At 46.5% G+C, this 18,510-nt stretch overlaps 1 protein-coding gene across 1 annotated transcript in view; it reads left to right on the plus strand.

Annotated features, from left to right (window-relative positions):
• Nucleotides 1–18,510, plus strand: part of ASAP3 (ArfGAP with SH3 domain, ankyrin repeat and PH domain 3) — a 329,849-nt gene that overhangs the window by 92,511 nt on the left and 218,828 nt on the right. Inside the window, exon 5 of the mRNA XM_078682583.1 lies at nucleotides 13,324–13,373. Coding sequence (XP_078538709.1) covers nucleotides 13,324–13,373 — 50 coding nt within the window. The remainder of the gene's footprint in view (nucleotides 1–13,323; nucleotides 13,374–18,510) is intronic.

Here is an 18,510-nt window from a genome sequence, read left to right on the forward strand (position 1 = left end):
CACCAAAGGGTTCTTGAAAACTGCTATTGTTAACCACTTGAAGTAGCACAATGCAAAGCTTATTTTAGAGGTCGCACGGTGTGTTGGGGTTTGGTGCTGGGTGTCTGCTTTTAGGAGAAAGTGTCCATTGGGTGGTCTGCTAAGGAGACGCAGAGTTCCTGTGTGTGTTTCTCTCCAGAGGGGAGCATGCTGGTTTACAGAATTCAGGGAGAATTAAAAAAGAAAAAGTTTTGTGCTTGAGCGGGAGGCTTCTGAAATGTGATGACCGCAATGGTGTCTCTTTACATTCTTGATAGAGTTATTCTATTCTGGAGCTGAATTTTAGAATTCTGGTTGCATGTTTTCCTCATTTGAGTCCACATGTTCCATTTTTACATAGTTTTATGTCTTGAATGAACCATCCTGTTTTCCTTTAATGAGTCCAGTCATATGTTGTTTTTATGGGTACCAAGGTATGCAATAACGATGCCATTCATAGGTAGAAATCGTGTACAGACATTGTGGGATTCAGTTATTGTGTAGCACATAATTTTTGTCCACGATATGCTCAGGGACGTTTCTTCTATTGTCTGGTTGGTGTACAGATTCAGAGCAGCTGGTGATGGTGTGGACCTGGAGAAGTTAAAGTGGAAGTGCTTGACATGTTGATCACTCCAGAGTGTCGGGTTGTTAACTGTGACTGTCATTGGACTTTTTTGATGCAAACATTGAGTCAGGAGTCTGCCTTGTTAAATGTGTTAGACTTTTTGATGCCTGTCAATTGAAGGGCTGGTTTATCAAACTAAATGTTGAGATCTCTTAGGATATATAGGTTTGGGTGATCTATAGTAGTCTGAACTAATAATTTAAGGAGTGCAGAAGGTGGAATATGCAGGTGAGGTCAATAGAGGAGGGGAGGTTGACAAAGTTGATACATGTTAGTGTCAAGCATGTTACGATTCACATTCTTAGGCTGAAAATTCCTCAATGCAGAAAAGCTCTGTGATGCTTTTGTACATCTATCTATCTATCTATCTATCTACCTATCTATCTATCTATCTATATCCACCATCTATCTATCTATCTATCTATCTATCTATCTATCTATCTATCTATCTATCTATATCCACCATCTATATCCGTCTATATCTATACCTATCTATTTCTATACCTATCTATCTCTATACCTATCTATCTCTATACCTATCTAGCTATCTCTCTCGCTCTATCTCTATATCTATCTATCTATCTATCTATCTCTATATTTCCATCTCTATCTCTATCTATCTCTATATCTATCTCTATCTATCTATATCTATCTACCTCTATCTCTAACCATCTCTATCTAGCTCTATCTCTTTCTGTCTTTCTCTATCTATCTCTATCTCTGTCCAGCTCTATCTCTAACTATCTCTATCTGTGTCTATTTCTATCCATCTATCTATCTCTGTCTCTATATCTTTCTATCTATCTCTATATCTGTCTATCTCTCTCTATCCATCTCTATCTCCCTCTGTCTATCTATCTTACTATCTCTATCTATCTCCATCTATTTCCATCTATCTCTAGCGCTCTCTATCTCTATTCATCTACCTCTCTCTCTCGCTATCTATCTCTTTCTATCTCTATCAATCTATCTATCTCTATCTCTTTCTATCTCTATCTATCTTTCTGTATCTGTATATATCTCCTCTCTATCCATCTATCTCTATATGTCTATATCTACCACTTTCTATCTATCTTTCTATCATCTCTATCTCTGTCTCTATATCTATCTCTATATCAGCTTCAGCTCCCAATCCTGCGGCCCTCTTCAGCTCTGCTATTGTTAATAAATATTTTACACACAGTTACACATACCTACCCACCCACCCCGCTGATTTCCTCCAATTAACAATGTTATTTTAAGTGAATTCACTAATTTAATCCATACGTTTCAGTTTTAAAATGCCTCTGTTTTAAACTCAGAACCATTCACCGACATTGTATGTGCATGTGGAGTATGCAGCTCTATATGTTGAGAGAGTGTGAGTACTTGGACCAGTGAATCAACTAGAGATGACACTGGTTTAGCATGGCTCAGGATGGAATATTGACATAGCTCCGCCAGACAGTGAAAGTGTATTGCATGCATCCCTGTGACTGTAGTGTGGAGATACAGACACTGAAGTGAGCAGTATGAACACAGGGCTACTTTTAGAAATGCAAGAAGGACCTTTTCAGCAAAGGTCATCTCACTTGTGCTACCCGAGCACTGCCTGCTATTTGCTAGATGAAATGGGTGAGCGGTGAGACTGCAGTTTCTCTCATTCAAGGTGAGAGAGTTTCTAGGCAGGGCCTGTCTTTTTGTCCTTTTGTCTGTCTCTGATAACTGCCTCGGGAAGACTGATGACAATCTTGCTTAAGAGCCAGCCCCATTTTTACCTTCTGTTATTTTCATCACCTTGCACAATGGGCTGTGTCTGAGGAACAGAGAGAAAATGAGATTTGGAAGAATACCACCCCAAATCTGCTCTTAAACCTTAGACAGTGGATGCACATCCCCTGTATGTGTATAAAAGCAGGATCCAAAGCACCCCACTTTGTTTGAGCTCCAGGTTCTTTTTGAACAAGGAAGGGGATGCATCAGAGAGTACTCAAGGATTACGGTGTGACTAGGGCTGGTCTCTGCCTGACAGGTAGTCTATTTACATCACCTGAAGACTGCTCTTTCTGCTGGAGGAACTGATGGTCTGCCTAGTGCCTAGATGCCTGCATGCAAATAAAAACACCACCATGTAATCTGGTAGCCCACCTTGCATCCGAGAACTGGTGCTGCCAACCCGGAGAAATACACTGAATCCTAACCTAAAGGCAAACACAAATGATCTTCTTCAGAAAACAACTTGAAAACAAACTGTTATAGAGCACTGACCGCTGCAGTGCTCACAGAAGGAGGGGATGAATGAAATATTCTTTAAGGGACAATCTCAGTGTGAGAAGTTAGCCTGGCATACGATGTCCATTAGTTCTAGTGGGCACCTTGCTCCAGTCTAATCGACCCTTATTGATGGTGGTTGTAAAGTCAACCTTATAGAAAGCTATCCTAGGGGTAGCAATGGCAAGCAGTCTTCAGGCTAAGACTTCAGAGAGTGAATTAAGTCAGTTGTTTACCAATTATAATCTCTTGAGTACCAAATGAAAGTACACCACACAAGGTATAGATCAAATATATGTGTTTATTCTAAACACAACCCCTCTGGACTCTTTATGAGGTCAGAGGTAAAAGTACAATACAAGAAATTTCTTAAAGTCCTAGCAGCTATGAAAAGCGGCTCCCCTAGTGACCCGGTCCCTATGCGGTTTCTTAAACAGATCGCCACTACCATTGCTACTCCAGCAACTGAGCTTATTAACACCTCACTTTCCCAGGGCATTGTTCCGCCCAGTTGGAAAGGGGCCATTGTAAAGGCCCTTTTAAAGAAACCACATCTTGACCCTTTGGAGATGGCACATTTTAGACCAATTTCACTACTCCCAGGACTCAGTAAGATCACAGAAAGATTGGTGAATTTCCAACTCTCCCACTTTCTGGAGTCAAACAAACTTCTGCGGAGCTCTCAAACCGGATTCCGCCCAGGCCAGGGCACGGATACGGCCCTCCTCTCTGTCATCGAGGAGGCAAGGTGCATCTTGGATTCAGGGGGATCAGAGGCAGTGATCCTCCTGGATCTGAGTGCAGCCTTTGACACGGTCAATCACCGTGTCACCGTGTCCTTATCCAGCGCCTGGCTGAGGTGGGAATAAGGGGGTCTGCCCTGGCTTGGTTAACATCTTATCTGAACAATCGCACCTTTCAAGTCTGGGAAGGCAATTCACGATCTGCCTCAATCCCCCTCCAGTGTGGCGTGCCACAGGGCTCATCTTTAAGCCCCACATTGTTTAATGTGTACATGCCCCCCCTGGAGGATGTGGTTGCCCCGTTTGGGATTAAAATTGTAAGTTACGTAGACGACACCCAACTGGTCGTCTCACTCTCCCAACTTGATCAATGCCCGGACAGTTTTCATTCTTGCTTGACGAAAATACATGCCTGGATGTGTGATTCCTCTCTCAAATTGAACGGGTCAAAAACCGAAATCATGTTACTAGGTCATAAGGGCACCTCTATACCCACTACCATCTGGCCTGCTTGTCTAGGGGATCTCCCCAGCCCAAAAAAAGAAATTAAAAGCTTAGGGGTCTGGTTGGAACAGGACCTCTCGTTTAGAACACAAGCAAAAAAAAACGGCAGGAATCTGCTTTTGCCTTTTACGGTCTGCTTGGAAAGTTCTTCCTCTCCTTCCGCAGTATTCTAGGAAGCTGCTAGTACAAGGACTAGTTTTGTCCAGATTAGATTACAGTAACGCCATCTTTTTGGGGGCCCCTGAAGCCACCATCAAGAAACTTCAACAGACTCAAAATGCCGCAGCTAGGCTATTAATGAGTACCTCAGTTAGGACGTCAGCAAAACCAGCACTCAAATCGCTCCATTGGCTCCCCATTCGTAAAAAGGATTACGTTTAAATCTTTATGTATTGCTCATAAACTGATTCAAGGTAAATGTAAATGTACAGGGATTTATATAGCGCAAATCACCGAGCGGTTTCTAAGCGCTTGCTTAGGGAACCCGTCCTGGTATTCCCCTGTGAGATAACCCCGGCAGGGTATCCGCAAGGTGAAAGCCAGGCATCCCGCCGCGAGGGGCCGTTGTGGAGATTAAGCAAGCTATTGCCCAGAGTCGCAGAGTGTGAACCCGTGAATCGAGTAGGCACCGGAGCGAGAATTGTCGAGTCCATGGACATTTTTAGGACTCAAGACCCCGCCGAGCCGGGAATTGAACCCTGGTCTCGGGCTGACCTCTGCTTCCAGGTCTGCCTCCTCTAACCAGTGAGCCACACTTCTCCACTAAGGTAAGGTAAGGGACACTCTATCATGAAGAGTCTAGTCACGCCCTACAAGGCTAGTAGGCCCCTGCGCTCTGACAATGAGTGCCTGGCGAGAGTGCAAAGATTCAAGAAGGCACGCACAGGAGGCCGCCGTTTTTAGGTCTCGGCTAGCCGCGCGAAGCGCGTCTCCGCCGAGCCCCTATTGTTGCCATGTGAGCTTCCCAGGAGACAATCCTGGCCGCGCGCATCGCCTTGGAGGCGATTCCAAACTGCCACGCGCACGTGAACGAGCGCTGCGGCCAGGCGCTGTCTCCTAGGAAGCTCAAAACACCACACACACGCATGCACATACACACACAGACACACACGCCGTCGCACACATCATACACACACACACGAGTGCACCGAGCCCCCCCCCCAACTTACCAGTTCAATGTAGAGGGACTCCGCTCTCCTTCTGGCGTCCCGAGACGCTTTCACTCCGCCTGCCTTCTTTTCCGGTGCAGACGCAGCCCCGCCCCCGTCACAGGCGACTTTGCCTGACTTCCGGACACATCGCGGAAGGAGTTTGTATAGCTGTGTTTAAACACATTTTATTTTAACTCCTACTTTCCTCTACTAAAACATTCGTGTGCAACTTCTGCATTTCTTTTCTCTCTTGTTTTTTAATGTTGCCATATATAGGTTTATATTTGTGATGCGTGCTATCCGCTATGCCCCCTAAATCATACCATTTTGAGTCGGATCATATGATTAAATGTCAATCAAATTCGAACATGAATAAAGAATTGTTTACTTTAAAAAAAAAAAAAAAAACAAGCAGACGCCAGAGAATTCTCTTCCGGGTGACGCCCTCGGTCCCGTGTAATGACGTCAATGGGCGGAGCAGGGTTTGAAGTTGTTGTGGTCACGAGGCGATGGTGCTCTTCGGCAGAACCTGCTGACTATAGGCTGGGATCCCGAGATGGCGGGCGACCTGGTGCAGGACGAATTCACCACTCCAGAGTCAAGGGCTGAGTCGCTGGAGTGCCAAAGACCCAGAGTTCAGCAACTATTAGAGGTCTCACTCACGGTGCTAGGGGATTTGCATCCGCTCCCTTTCTATGGAACTGGCTATGGGGACCCCTCGTTTGGGTACTGCTGAGAGGCGCCAGCGAAGCAGTGTGGAGGGCTAAGATGAGAACTGAGTAGAGGGGTCACTGGGGCAGAGTGGGGTGAGGAGCAGTGGCGAAGGGTGGAGTTGGAGTGACGCGAGTGAAGGGTACAACCATGTATGAAATGTAGGGAGGTTAGGAAGGGGTGTTGGAGAAGGTATGTTGTGGAACACCTGACATCGTTAGGGCTCCGATGTGGCACACCAGAAGCAAGATTGACTTCCACTATCTTAACAGCCAGAGTGGACACTGTTAACTCGCATTGGACTCAATCGGGGTGTACTTCTGATAACTGTATGGCGTGAGATATGCTCCTGCTGATCACTGAAAGCTGTAGAAGTACGCTTCAGTTCATGTGGCAGTGTGTGATACTGAATGTCACTGGTGCTCTCTCTGACTGGAAGTTGTGGGGAGTAGCGCCTCGTCTCACTAGATGCTGTGGGGTTGCACAGTGCTTCACTGGAAGACGTGGGATTGTGCCTCGCTTCAACGTAGGTTGTTGGGTTAGGTAATTGCTTCACTGGATACTGTGAGATTGTTCCTCACTTCACTGGTTGCTGTGTCATTGTGTCTTGCTTCATCGGACGCTGTTCAACTATCACTGTTGGGTTACCCCATGCCTCACTTACCATTCTTGGACTGTGCCACGCTTCACAATACGGTGTAGGGCTAGGCAGGTGTTTACTTGATGATGTAGGGTTGTGCCATGCTTTCCAAGACACTGTGAGCTTGCGCTATGCTGCGGTATTGCTCTGTGCATTCTCGGATGTTGCGGGGTTGCTCTGCGCGTTCCCAGATGCCGCCGGGTTGTACTGCGTGTTCCCAGATGCTGTGGGGTTGCTCTGTGCATTCCTGGATGCTGCGGGGTTGCTCTCTTGTTCTCCGGTGCTGCAGGTTGCCCTGCGTGTTCCCGAGTGCTGCAGGGTTGCTCTGCGTATTCCCAGGCGTTGTGAGGTTGCTCTGCACTTTCCCAGGCACTGTGGGTTTTCTCTGCGCTTCTCCAGCCGTTGTGCTTTCCCGGATGCTGTGAGGTTGCTCTGTGCTTTCCCGGGCGTTGTGTGGTTGCTCTGCGGTTTCTTGAATGAAGTAGAGTTCCTATGCACGTTCCTGGATGCTGTGGGATTGCCCTGCACTTTACCAGAAGCTGTGAAGTTGCGCCATTACAGCACGATGTGGGGTACAAAAGGGTACCATACACAGGTACAAGGGTAATACTACAGTAAATGATAAACACTCAAACTGCCAGAACACACTGGGAAGGCACTTCCCATGCACCAGCTTCACTTCAGCCTCCCCCCTGGCTACCTGGCTACCTTGGATGACCCAGAAAGCTGTGTTTTGTGCTCCCCTGCCAGGACATTTTCCCGAGGCCTTGAGGGCTGATTAATGTACTAATTGCAGGGGCCTTACCTCTGTTCATGTGCTCCTGAGCTCCTTGCTATTTTTTTTAGTTGCTCAGCATGTAGGCCACAGCTTTCCAAACTTTTCATGTTGGTGACACACCTTTTCGTGAAAAAAAATTCAGGGACACGGTAACGCGAGTGAGCGCAGCGAGCTAGTCCAAACCACCCACAACCCCACACACAACCCACACACACAACCTCTCACACACACAAACCCACCCCCCCCCACACACACAACCCTCCCCCCCACAACCCCACACACCCCCACAACCCCACAACCCCACACCCCCCACACACCCCCCACACCCCCCACACCCCCCCACACACATCCCCACACACACACCCACACACACAACCACACACACAACCACACACATCCACCCCCAGATAATGTACGTATGTTTGTATGGATCTGAAGAAAACCCACATGGTTGGTAACAGAGCATGAACAGGAGATTTGCACATTTGTGATATTACATTTTATATATTTACAATCGCGTTACATTCCACACATATTTACAATTTTATGCACAGTGAGGTCAACTAATTTGCCCAGAATCATGATTTTATTTTTTAAATTAAAATTGGCACAACTGCCGCCGCACTTTATCTTCGGCAGCTGCGTGCCTTTGGTGCCTGTTGACATTCTTACCGAAACTCCCTTAGAGCCAGCCTTTTACTGGTAAGCATGGCACCTAATTTACAAAAGATATTTACAAAATTTTAAGCTATTGCCATTATAAATTACAATAACTTTTATTTAAGTACTAATTATTTAATAAAATTAAAAGCCATTGTTATTTGTAATATCAATACATCCAAGTCACGTAAATACAACACAAATTGCAATAGAAATGCTATAGGTGTCCCATTTGCAAAAGTTAAAAACTATTGGCATTGTCATACACAATGCCAATAACTCAAACTTTAATGCTGCGAGACCTATTGCATTGTAAATGCTTGTTCTGTTAATGCGGCCTGACTGTGGAACTCCCTTCCTTCTAAATTGCGCATGGAACCCTGTCGTTTGAATTTCCGGAAGCTTTTGAAAACCTTCCTTTTCCCCAAGTGACCTTCTGTCTTCCATTCTCCTTCTTGAGGCTGATTCTAGTGCAGCGCTGGGATGCCTCCGGGTAACCATGCGCTTTATAAAACTGGTTACATTACATTACATTACATTAATTAGCATACGATTAGTTGCACAGTATACGTTTTGCCCTAGGGGCGTCACAAACCATATACTAAAATAGTGGTATAAGTGCCACGTGAGGAATAGAAAGCAGGCCTAGGGTCTGTGGAATCGCTGGGGCTACTCAGGACAAGCAAAGGTTAGGTTGTAGGAGGCCCACGGGAGACGCGTGCAGTGTCTAAACACAGCCGCGGGTTACCATTGACTTTCTATGGGAAACAAACAAGTTACAATTTAAGGACACTTCTAAATGAACTACGATGGAACCCTTTTGGACTTAGACACTAGGAGGGTCAATACCCTCGACACTACCAGAGTACTTGTGTTACCTTACACAGGGAAGCCGGGTGCATTGGTCTCATTTGGTGTCGGGTTTCGTCGTCGATTTCAATGGAGATCTGCAAAGACGTGCTTCAGGCGACCAGAGGAAAAGTGTCCAGGTGGATCCAAGGGTGAATCGACGATCTGAAGAACCTGAAAGCAGAAGAGACAGAGTCTGGGACACTAGCCAGTGACCAAGATGGCGATAGAAAGATGCCACCGGATGTCAGGTGACTTCGGTGAAAAGGTGAAGTTTGTATCTTCAGCCACGAGGACCAGGAGGCATCGACGATGACCAGGAGCTGTATTCGAGCTTTTCCACAAAGGATCTAGTTGACTGCGGTATCGGTATCCGAATTGGACCCAACAAGCCTTGGCAAACGCAACCCACACAGGATGTCGAGATTGGCTTCGGTCCAGACCAGCAAGGTCTGATGGAACTTCTCCTTTGCAGGGAAGTTGGAGCAAGCCTGGAGCAACCAGGAAAGCAAGTTGAAACAAAGGATTGTCTTCTTGGGGGCTCACTAGGACCAGGAACCGCAAAGACACGTTGAGTGGAAATGCACAAAGCGAGCCCACAAGCCACTCGTGGAGTTTGGGGCTTTGAGCTTTGCTGCAAAAGGTGCTCAGGTCTGGGTCTTCAAGCACCCCAATGCACAACTTCGGGATACCTCGGGAAGTCGGTGCAGGTAGCAAAATGCAGGATGTCCAGGAGTTCCTGTCCCACGTCACCACAGGTCGCAGCTTTGCTGTGAGAGAAGGTCGGGGTCAGAGATGTCTGGAAGTCCGTGCAGATTCATCAGGATCCGGCATGAGCCTCGAAAATGCAGACCGGCAAAGATGCTGTTGGTGCCTGTTTGGACAGGGTGGTCACTCCTTGACCACAAGGGAGATTTCTTCCGTCTTCCAGTCAAAATGGAATGTCGAAGGTCCAGGATATATGTTGCAGAGTTTCGTCCAGGGTAATCTAAAGTCCTAGGGACTGGAGTTCTATACTTATAGTAAGTTTAGGGGTTGGACTAACTCTAAGGTCCCTCCATTGGGTGGCCTTGGTTGGGGGTGGTTACACCCCTTCCCCTTTGTCCAGTTTCGCACCAGAGCTGCGGCTGAGTGCCCCAGCAACCGGTTTGAACTGGGAAATGCATGGAGCACCTAGTGTGCCCCAGGCAGTGTCTGGAAAGCATTCACTGAATGCAGCCCTCCCTGCCCCAATACACAAAGAGCCTGTCTGGGGAGGTGCCAGCACCTCCCTCGACAGGAAACCTATTGTGCAGGCCTCCCCTGCCGGAGTTTCGTCCAACAGCAGGAGGGCAGACTCGTGACTGCGGCGGCAGCATCCATTTTGTGATGCTGAGGCTCTGTTTAACTTTAACCGGGTAAACCAGTAACTACATGTCTTCTCCCTCTAAAAGGGTGGAATGCTACCCCCACCACCAGAACTGGTGGGGGGGGTGGAGGGGGGGTAATATTCCAAAGTGTTTGACACCTTACACAACATGTTTTGATAAAGCCAAACCAACGTTAGCATTAACCGCGAGGATTATAATGCACTTAAGAGTAAATGGTATGGCTATATCATAGAGCAGCTATAAGGAGATGGTTCCGAAAGCTGCAGAGGGGCTCAGCTCATGCTACAGCACCCTTACACATAAAAACAAGCACTCTACCTCCAGGATTGTCGAGGTCTGCCTTAGGAGTGACTTATAGGTGTATATGTGTCTATATAGGTATATAGATATAGGTATACTATATCTAAGTAAGGGGTGATTACACCACCTTACCCAGGCTGTGTGAACAGACCTGTGGTGTCAGTTTGGAAGGCAAACCAGGAGTGGCACATGCTGGTAGGCCTAGGGTGCACCTATGCCCTGGATACCTATGGTACACTATACGGGGGCTCACAAGGGTGACCCAGTAACCAATCTAGTATGTACCTAAAGTACATGATATCAATTTAGAGAGAGAACAGCTGGGCTGTGGGCCTGATTAGCAGGTGCAAAGCCACACTAAAGTCGAAAAACCAGAGAATCACAGCAAAAAGTGGGGGTAACCATAGGAAGCAGACCCTACTCTCGGCAAAACCTGAGTCTAACTTCCCCTGCCTCTGACTGAAAAACTCTTGACACCTGGGCCCTAATTATGCAAACGGCACATTGTCTCATTTTGCACAATGGCATACCCTTAACTTGATGTGCCAGTCACAAAGAAGAACAGTGCATGCAATTGCACTAAAAAATGAGCTGTCATTAGCACATGCATGAAGCATAACCGTTCACTTTGCGCTAAGCAGCACATCAGTGAAAGACAGCCATAGTTTGAAACTGTGTCATAGTTTTTCACTGAAGATGGATTGGAGTGAAGCTTTGGTTCTGTCTTTCACGGAACGCAAGCTGATGTCAGATTGAAGAGCGGGCAGGAATTCCCTCTGAGGCTGATTCAGTATGCAACTATGCCTACATGTAGGGGGTAGTCTGGGTGGTCCTTGAAACCCCCTTCAAAGGAACATTCTTAACACCTTGAATGCTACAGCAAATCCTGCTCGGTGCTGAAGGCTTCAGATTTACATTGTTCATGACGAGCTCAGCTCGTAATAAGCACACGGCCAGTGTACTGCATGACGAGCTGAGCTCGTCATGAGCAGGGAAGGGGTTAAGGTGCACTGAGTGTGTACCACTTGAAGAGTGATGAAAAATCATTGCAACTCCTGACAGTTTGTGTCATTGCATCCATCTCTGTAATATGGTGCAGGTACAATGGGAAAACAGTTTCCATATTTATATAGGGGTAGGCCTGGGTGGTGAACTCCGATCCGTTTGCAGGGTTTGAAGAGTTTTTTGTGCTCTTGCAGTTCTGATAAACTCCACTCCGCTCGTTTTTACATCGCTCGAGTAAAAATCCAACACTAGCTAGACCGTTTCCCGGATGGCTGCTACTGCTCATGTTGAGAAACCTTCTGTTTGCGGTGAGGAAGCTGCTGCTCTAGTAGAACTTCTACTCGAATGGCAGAAAGAAGCAGCACCCTCTTGCACAGCGCATGATGCTGTTGGTGCTGATTTTACAGCGCTGGTCAAACACCCTGCGCTAAAAATCAGTGCCAACCGCACACAGAGACGCACTCCGCTGCTCCTCGAATGCTACATTGCTTGGCGGAGTTTTTTTGTCACTTCGTGGAGTTCTGCGAACTCCGTGAAGTACGCCCAGGCCTATATAGGGCCACATCCCCATGCATATGAGGAACACCCCATTTGAGCATGCTGGCGCACATCTTGTACCAGCACGGTTCTTATTAAAACTGGGGCCACACAGGCGTCTGCCACACCTTACGTAATACCGCAGCGCCAGTGGGGATAGCAGCAGGCACACATGCCTTCTGCATCTTAAGGGCATTTTATATAATATATCCCCAGTGACAGAAAGACAGCTGCTGTGTTCTAAAAACCATACTATCTAATAACTTGGCAACTTGGCACTGAGATCATGCCGCTTATTGAAAATGGATGACCAACTTATTCTTTACATGCTATGAATACTTTCAACATGACATGTTATTAGAACATTGGAATGTTGGGAGCTCCATTGAAGACAATGGAGGGCTCCAGGCTTCTAATAGCTAGGAAAAGCCGGAGCGCCAACGTTTCAGTGTTTGTTGTTCAAAGCTGTTGCTGTGAACAAAGGCCTCCCTGAGCCCTAGTGGATTTCAATCCCCTCGGGCTCTGTGAGGCCTTTGTTTTATTTGTTAGAACATTGTGCCCTCTATTGGCAGAATGTTCTAATAGCCTTATAGCCCTCCATAGTTCGGCTATTCCGACATTAAAGTCCTACTTCCTTGTTAAAGACCCTCACCTTCAGCTCGAGCCCTTAAATGCTGAGGCGGGCCTTTAATGGTGGGTATATAGAACAGTAGCATTTTGGGAGCTCCATTGAAGAATGGCTGGGAAAAGCCCGGAGCTCCAACAATACATTGTTTGTCATTCACAGCTCTTACTGTGAACAGAAGCCTCATGTAGCCTGAGGATTTGAATACCTTTGGGCTCACTGAGGCCTTTGTTTTATTTGTTAGAACATTCTGCTGCCTAGTGACTGAATGTTCTAATAGCCTCATAGCCCTCCGTAGTTGGGCTGTACCGGCCATTAAAGGCCCTCTCTCTTGCTAAAGGCCTTCAATTCAGGCATTTAATGCTGGAGCGGGCCTTTAATGGTCAGTATAGCCTGCTATGGCGGGCTATAAGGCTATAGTACCATTACTGCAGTCCTACATAGGTTTCCACTGGAGCCATACATCTTGTGGGCAGGGCATTAACAGACTTTGTAATCTAACCTTGAATAAGGTTTGTGTTCTGGAAGTTTTACTTTGTCATCTTTTCCCTCAGGACTGCAGGAAACAAGTCGAGAAGGCATGGAAAGAGTACGAAACTAGAGTGTGAGTTATACCTTATGTTTTTCTCTTTCTTTTTTCTCTCTCCTTTTTCCTATTCTATTTTTCCTTTTTCTGCTACTTCAGATGCCCAAATCGGGTTTAGCCGAAAAGGTAAGAAAGAAGCATTCCCTAATGTCCACTATGTCTTCCAATACCCAAGAATGTAGCTCAAAATTCTTAGTTGAGGCATGAATTTCAGCCATACTTAGAGTAACTGCCAGCACAGCATGGACATTTTGGGCAGTGCTTAGTTTGTAAAAAAACATAAGTGCCAGGCCCCTCGCCAGGAGGCCATTGCAACTTGCACCACTCATTGCCATCAGGCCCCTACAGTTATAAGAATGGCCTAGATGGCATGTATTAGGAATTTTTTGTGTAGTTTGAATCGATAACTGTTTGTGGTGCTCATTTCTATATAAGAAAAACTGTGCCACCATGTGGCAAACTGCCATACTTACTGTGTTGGCAATTTAGTGGAGGTGCGAGCACCAGAAACCACTGGCTCAAATTAGGCACTGGTTTTGGGACATTTTGATTATTAATATTTACAGTTCCTTTACAAATTGTGTTTGACTCGCCTAACCACTGTGTTGGAGGGGGCCCCTTCTTTCCCAGCCCCGCAGCAAACTGCACCACAAACTGAAAAATCTTCGCTTCTTTGGCATGGCATTATCAATTAAAACACACTCACCATTTTTTTTATCATTGGCTCTTTTGGCAGAATTTCAGTTCTGGGCAAGATGCCAAGTCATGGAAGCATGTTTAGGATTTTTTTTGTGTGAGAAAAGTCTCCGAAAAACAGGTGTGTCTTTTTGAAAAACAAAAAACAAATGTCCATGACATGTAGGGAGTTTTTTAATTGCCTGTTAGGGACATTTCTGCTTTTATCTCTGGTCACCTGGAAGACCCAGGGAGGAACAATCTGTGATTGGAGCGCGGTCCCATATAGGTTTGGCCTTCCAACTCGTTGCTGCCTCTAACCCTATGGTTGACTGGTTACCGACCAAAGGTTTCCTACAGCAGCGACAACTGATGCTCCGTCGGACACACTGCTGTTCTCCCACATATAAGTCAGACAATTATTTGCTTGGTTACTCCTGCCAAACTCTAAATTACTCCCCATTCGTTACAAAAACACTTAATATCAAGAGCATCAATCATTATCGGTATGTACCCACAGAGACAACTCGTTGATATCTGACAGACTTGGGCTTTTGTCTTTTTCTCTTAATGTCTCTCTTTTTTTGCTAATAATTCCCCTGTCTTCTGTGTATATTTACCTTGGCTCTCCACAGCTAAATTGGAGGTCCTTTGAAATTATAAGAAGCTGCATTCAAATATGTGTATGTGTATGTATATATATATATATATATATATATATATATTACCTACTGGCGGTCGCCAGTAGGTATATATAGTTAGGATTTTTTCTCTATGGGTTTTTTGAAAATTCTATGTCTAATAACTTTGGCGTTTGTGGACGGAATTGGCTGAAATTTTCAGGAAAATGGCACATTTTGTTTCTGAGCAGCCCTTGAAAATTTGGGGGGGGTTCGTCCAGTGGGGGCCGAGAAAAAAGGGGGGTCCCAAAACGTGTTTTTAACATTGAGTTTTCCATAGGGCGGTTGGCCTCACTTTTAGCCCGAACGGCTGAATGGATTTGCACGAAACTTGGCAAAATTGTAGGGACTGGTAGCCCGATGTGCCTTTTGTAGGTCTCAATATATGTGCTCCAGTGGATTTTGAGAAATTAACGTTTAAAAAAAGATATATATCTGTAACAGCGGACCAGTTAGCGCACTGGTTCGCGGACTTTTCGCGCAACGGAGCTTTGTGAAGCGAAGCTGATTGGTTCTCTGGCGTCTGTCAACATTCCAAAAAGTCCGTAGCGGCCGCCATCTTGTCTCTCGGTAGGATCGAGAGACAAGAGGAGGCCAAAGCGAAGGGGCAAATGACCATAAGGGGGAATAGTAGATCCTCGCTGACCCCCTAGGTTTGATGTGGAGGTTTTAAAAGGGCCCCGCGGGGCAAAAAAAAAAAATTATAATAATAATCTTACGGCTGAATGGATTTGCACGAAACTTGGCAAAATTGTAGGGACTGGTAGCCCGATGTGCCTTTGCTAGGTCTCAATATATGTGCTTCAGTGGATTTTGAGAAATTAACGTTCAAAAAAAGATATATATCTGTAACAGCGGACCGCTTCGCGTACTTTTCGCGTTACGGAGCTTTGCGAAGCGAAGCTGATTGGCTCTCCGGTGTCTGTAAACATTCCAAACAGTCCGTAGCGGCCGCCATCTTGTCTCTCGGTAGGATCGAGAGACAAGAGGAGGCCAAAGCGAAGGGGCAAATGACCATAAGGGGGCATAGTAGATCCTCGCTGATCCCCTAGGTTTGATGTGGAGGTTTTAAAAAGGGCCCCGCGGGGCAAAAAAAATAAATAATAATAATAATCGAACGGCTGAATGGATTTGCACGAAACTTGGTAAAATATTAGGGACTGGTAGCCCGATGTGCCTTTGCTAGGTCTCAATATATGTGCTTCAGTGCATTTTGAGAAATTAACGTTCAAAAACAAGATATATATCTGTAACAGCGCTCCGCTTCGCGGAGATAAAATTATATCTGTATTACGTAGCTGTTGCTAACACCAGTTAGCGACGGCTAGTAGGAGATAGCGACCATCTTGGGCCCCACTTTGCATGTGAGTGATATTTATCACTAATGACATGCAAAGTGGGCGTGCCAAGATGTTAGCGACTGGAAACAGTCGCTAACATCGCTATCTCCTATTATCAACTTTTGGAAATATTCGAGATAAGCGCGAATATCTCCAAAAAGTAACAGCTGCCCTGAGCAGTTCTTAGCCATGTTATCCAATGGGAGGTGGATAACATGGCTAAGAGCATTAGCTCGGTAATGCATGAATATCGCGGAGTTTTCAGCGATATTAATGCATTGCGCTCGTTTTTTATCGTATTTGCGATAAACCTTGATAATAGCAAGGTTTATCTGCGATAATTTCTGACGGTAAAAAAATCTTTGCAATGCATCGTTAGGGATAAATATCGCTTAACTTTGGTAATATGCCCCAACGTCTGTTAACGTTCGATTCGAAGGAAATCAGGAATTGTTGAAAAACATTGTGTGCGCCATCTTGTCTTTTTTCAAATGCCACACTTTTGTCGTGCACGGCAGCCATTTTAGATGCCTTGACCAGATCCACTCTGTGCACGCTGTCGATCCTTAGCATGGCTCCCCACCCTCGCAAGCATCTCCCCCAGGCAGTGGTCACCCCCGCTCTCTGTTTTATGCATGGGTAATAAACCTCCCCCCATCTGCGCTGTTCTTCCCTGAGAATCACACCCTGTGCCCGCCCGACACCTCCCTTTCGCCCTATTCACTACCGCACCCTCTGACACTCCTTTTCCTCTGTGTCCGATTGTCCAGGCCGGTCCTAGGCTATCAGCTAGCCCTGCAGATGTAGTTTATGGCCACAGCTGTAAAGAATCACCCCTCTTCAAAGGAGTTATAGTAGATCAAGGCCCACACTCGATGAGATCCGTCACAGCAGAAGCGTTGCTATTATCTGAAAACCATCCTGTATTGTGATTGGGGAGGGGACCGAGCGTGAAGCGGAAGATTCCAGGGATGACTCTTTGTACATCAAAGTTTTTACAATTATGTGTCACATTAAAAATATATAGCACTCCGACAAAGTAGTAAGATTATACAACTTTAATAATTTATAAATATATACAAGAAAACAAAAATAGTAATAACATATAAACATTTTTAGAGAAAAACAACGAAGTAGCGGTCGGCTGTGCGAATAGTACCAACGCAGCACAACGTCCAGATTTCCGGCGTGGGGCGTCGCGGGGGGTGGGTGATCAGTAGCAAACTGTTGTGCGAATAGTTCCAAGGCAGCAGAACGCGCCGAAATCTAGATGACACAAAAGTGATGTCTAGTAAGTTGCCACCCAGCAAATAACGGCGTGGGGCGTCGCGGGGGGTGGGTCATCAGTAGCAAACTGTTGTGCGAATAGTTCCAAGGCAGCAGAACGATGGCACCAAGGTGATGTCCAGTAAGTTGCCGCACTGGTTTTGGTATCCTACAATGCTGCTCCGAATAACGGCGTGGAGCGCCCCGGGGGAGGCGGCGTGAACGGGCCTCTCCAGGTGGAGTCTCGTCTGTTGTAGTGGGGCGCCCCTTTACCGTTTCAGTTGCCATTGCGTCCGCTTTTGGTCCACTGTGTCAAAATCCGCCATTCAGCTGAGTTGCGCCCACTCTTGCGGTGCAGCGATAGGCGGCTGTCACAGGACTCTCAAAATGGCGGCAGGCTGTTTCCTTTTTGGGCCTGGTCCACTGAAATGGCCCTGGGACACCTTGGAAATCGGACGCTTGTCTGCTAGGTCTTGGACCCCATTCTCGAAAGCGTCCCCTCCGCCTTGAGAATTCATCAAAAGTTTTGGGGGCCCGACTCCTGCAGGCTTCTGGTGGGGAGCGGCTGCCATGATTGCTCGCGGAATGACCACGACGGAGCTACGAGATGGTGGTGCTCTCATGGTGACGCCAGCTTCAGTCTGAAACATCCAGAAACAAGGTGGGGCTTTCATCGTTTGGGGGAAAAAAAAAGTTTTCATCCAATGAAAAGTGTTGTTTTTAGGTCATATGATCAAGCCTTCCATCATTAGGAAACCAAAAGTAAAATGAACCAATGAAAAGTTTTATAAACAAGTCACATGACCTGTTATGCGGCATAGGGTATAAAATGCGGAGAAAATACGTTGGCACGTGAGGCGGCGTCAGTAGCGGACCGATGTGCGAATAGGCCGAAGGCAACACAACGCGCCAAGATCCGGATGGCATCGAGGTGGTGTCATAGTTGAGAGTTCTGAGCAGCGGTTGTAACACTGTCTGAAGCTTATTTGCAGCTGCTGCAGCTTCACTACGCGCCAAGATCCGGATGGCACCGAGGTGGTGTGTAGGAAGTTGCCGCACTGGTGTGGCCATCCTACAATGCTGAAAGTCGGCGTGGGGCGCCCCGTTGGCCTGTGAGTTTGCGTCAGTAGCGGACCGATGTGCGAATAGGCCGAAGGCAGCACAACGCGCCAAGATCCGGATGGCACCGAGGTG

This window comes from Lissotriton helveticus, chromosome 3_1, assembly GCF_964261635.1.
Source record: "Lissotriton helveticus chromosome 3_1, aLisHel1.1, whole genome shotgun sequence".
Classification (NCBI taxonomy): Eukaryota; Metazoa; Chordata; class Amphibia; order Caudata; family Salamandridae; genus Lissotriton; species Lissotriton helveticus.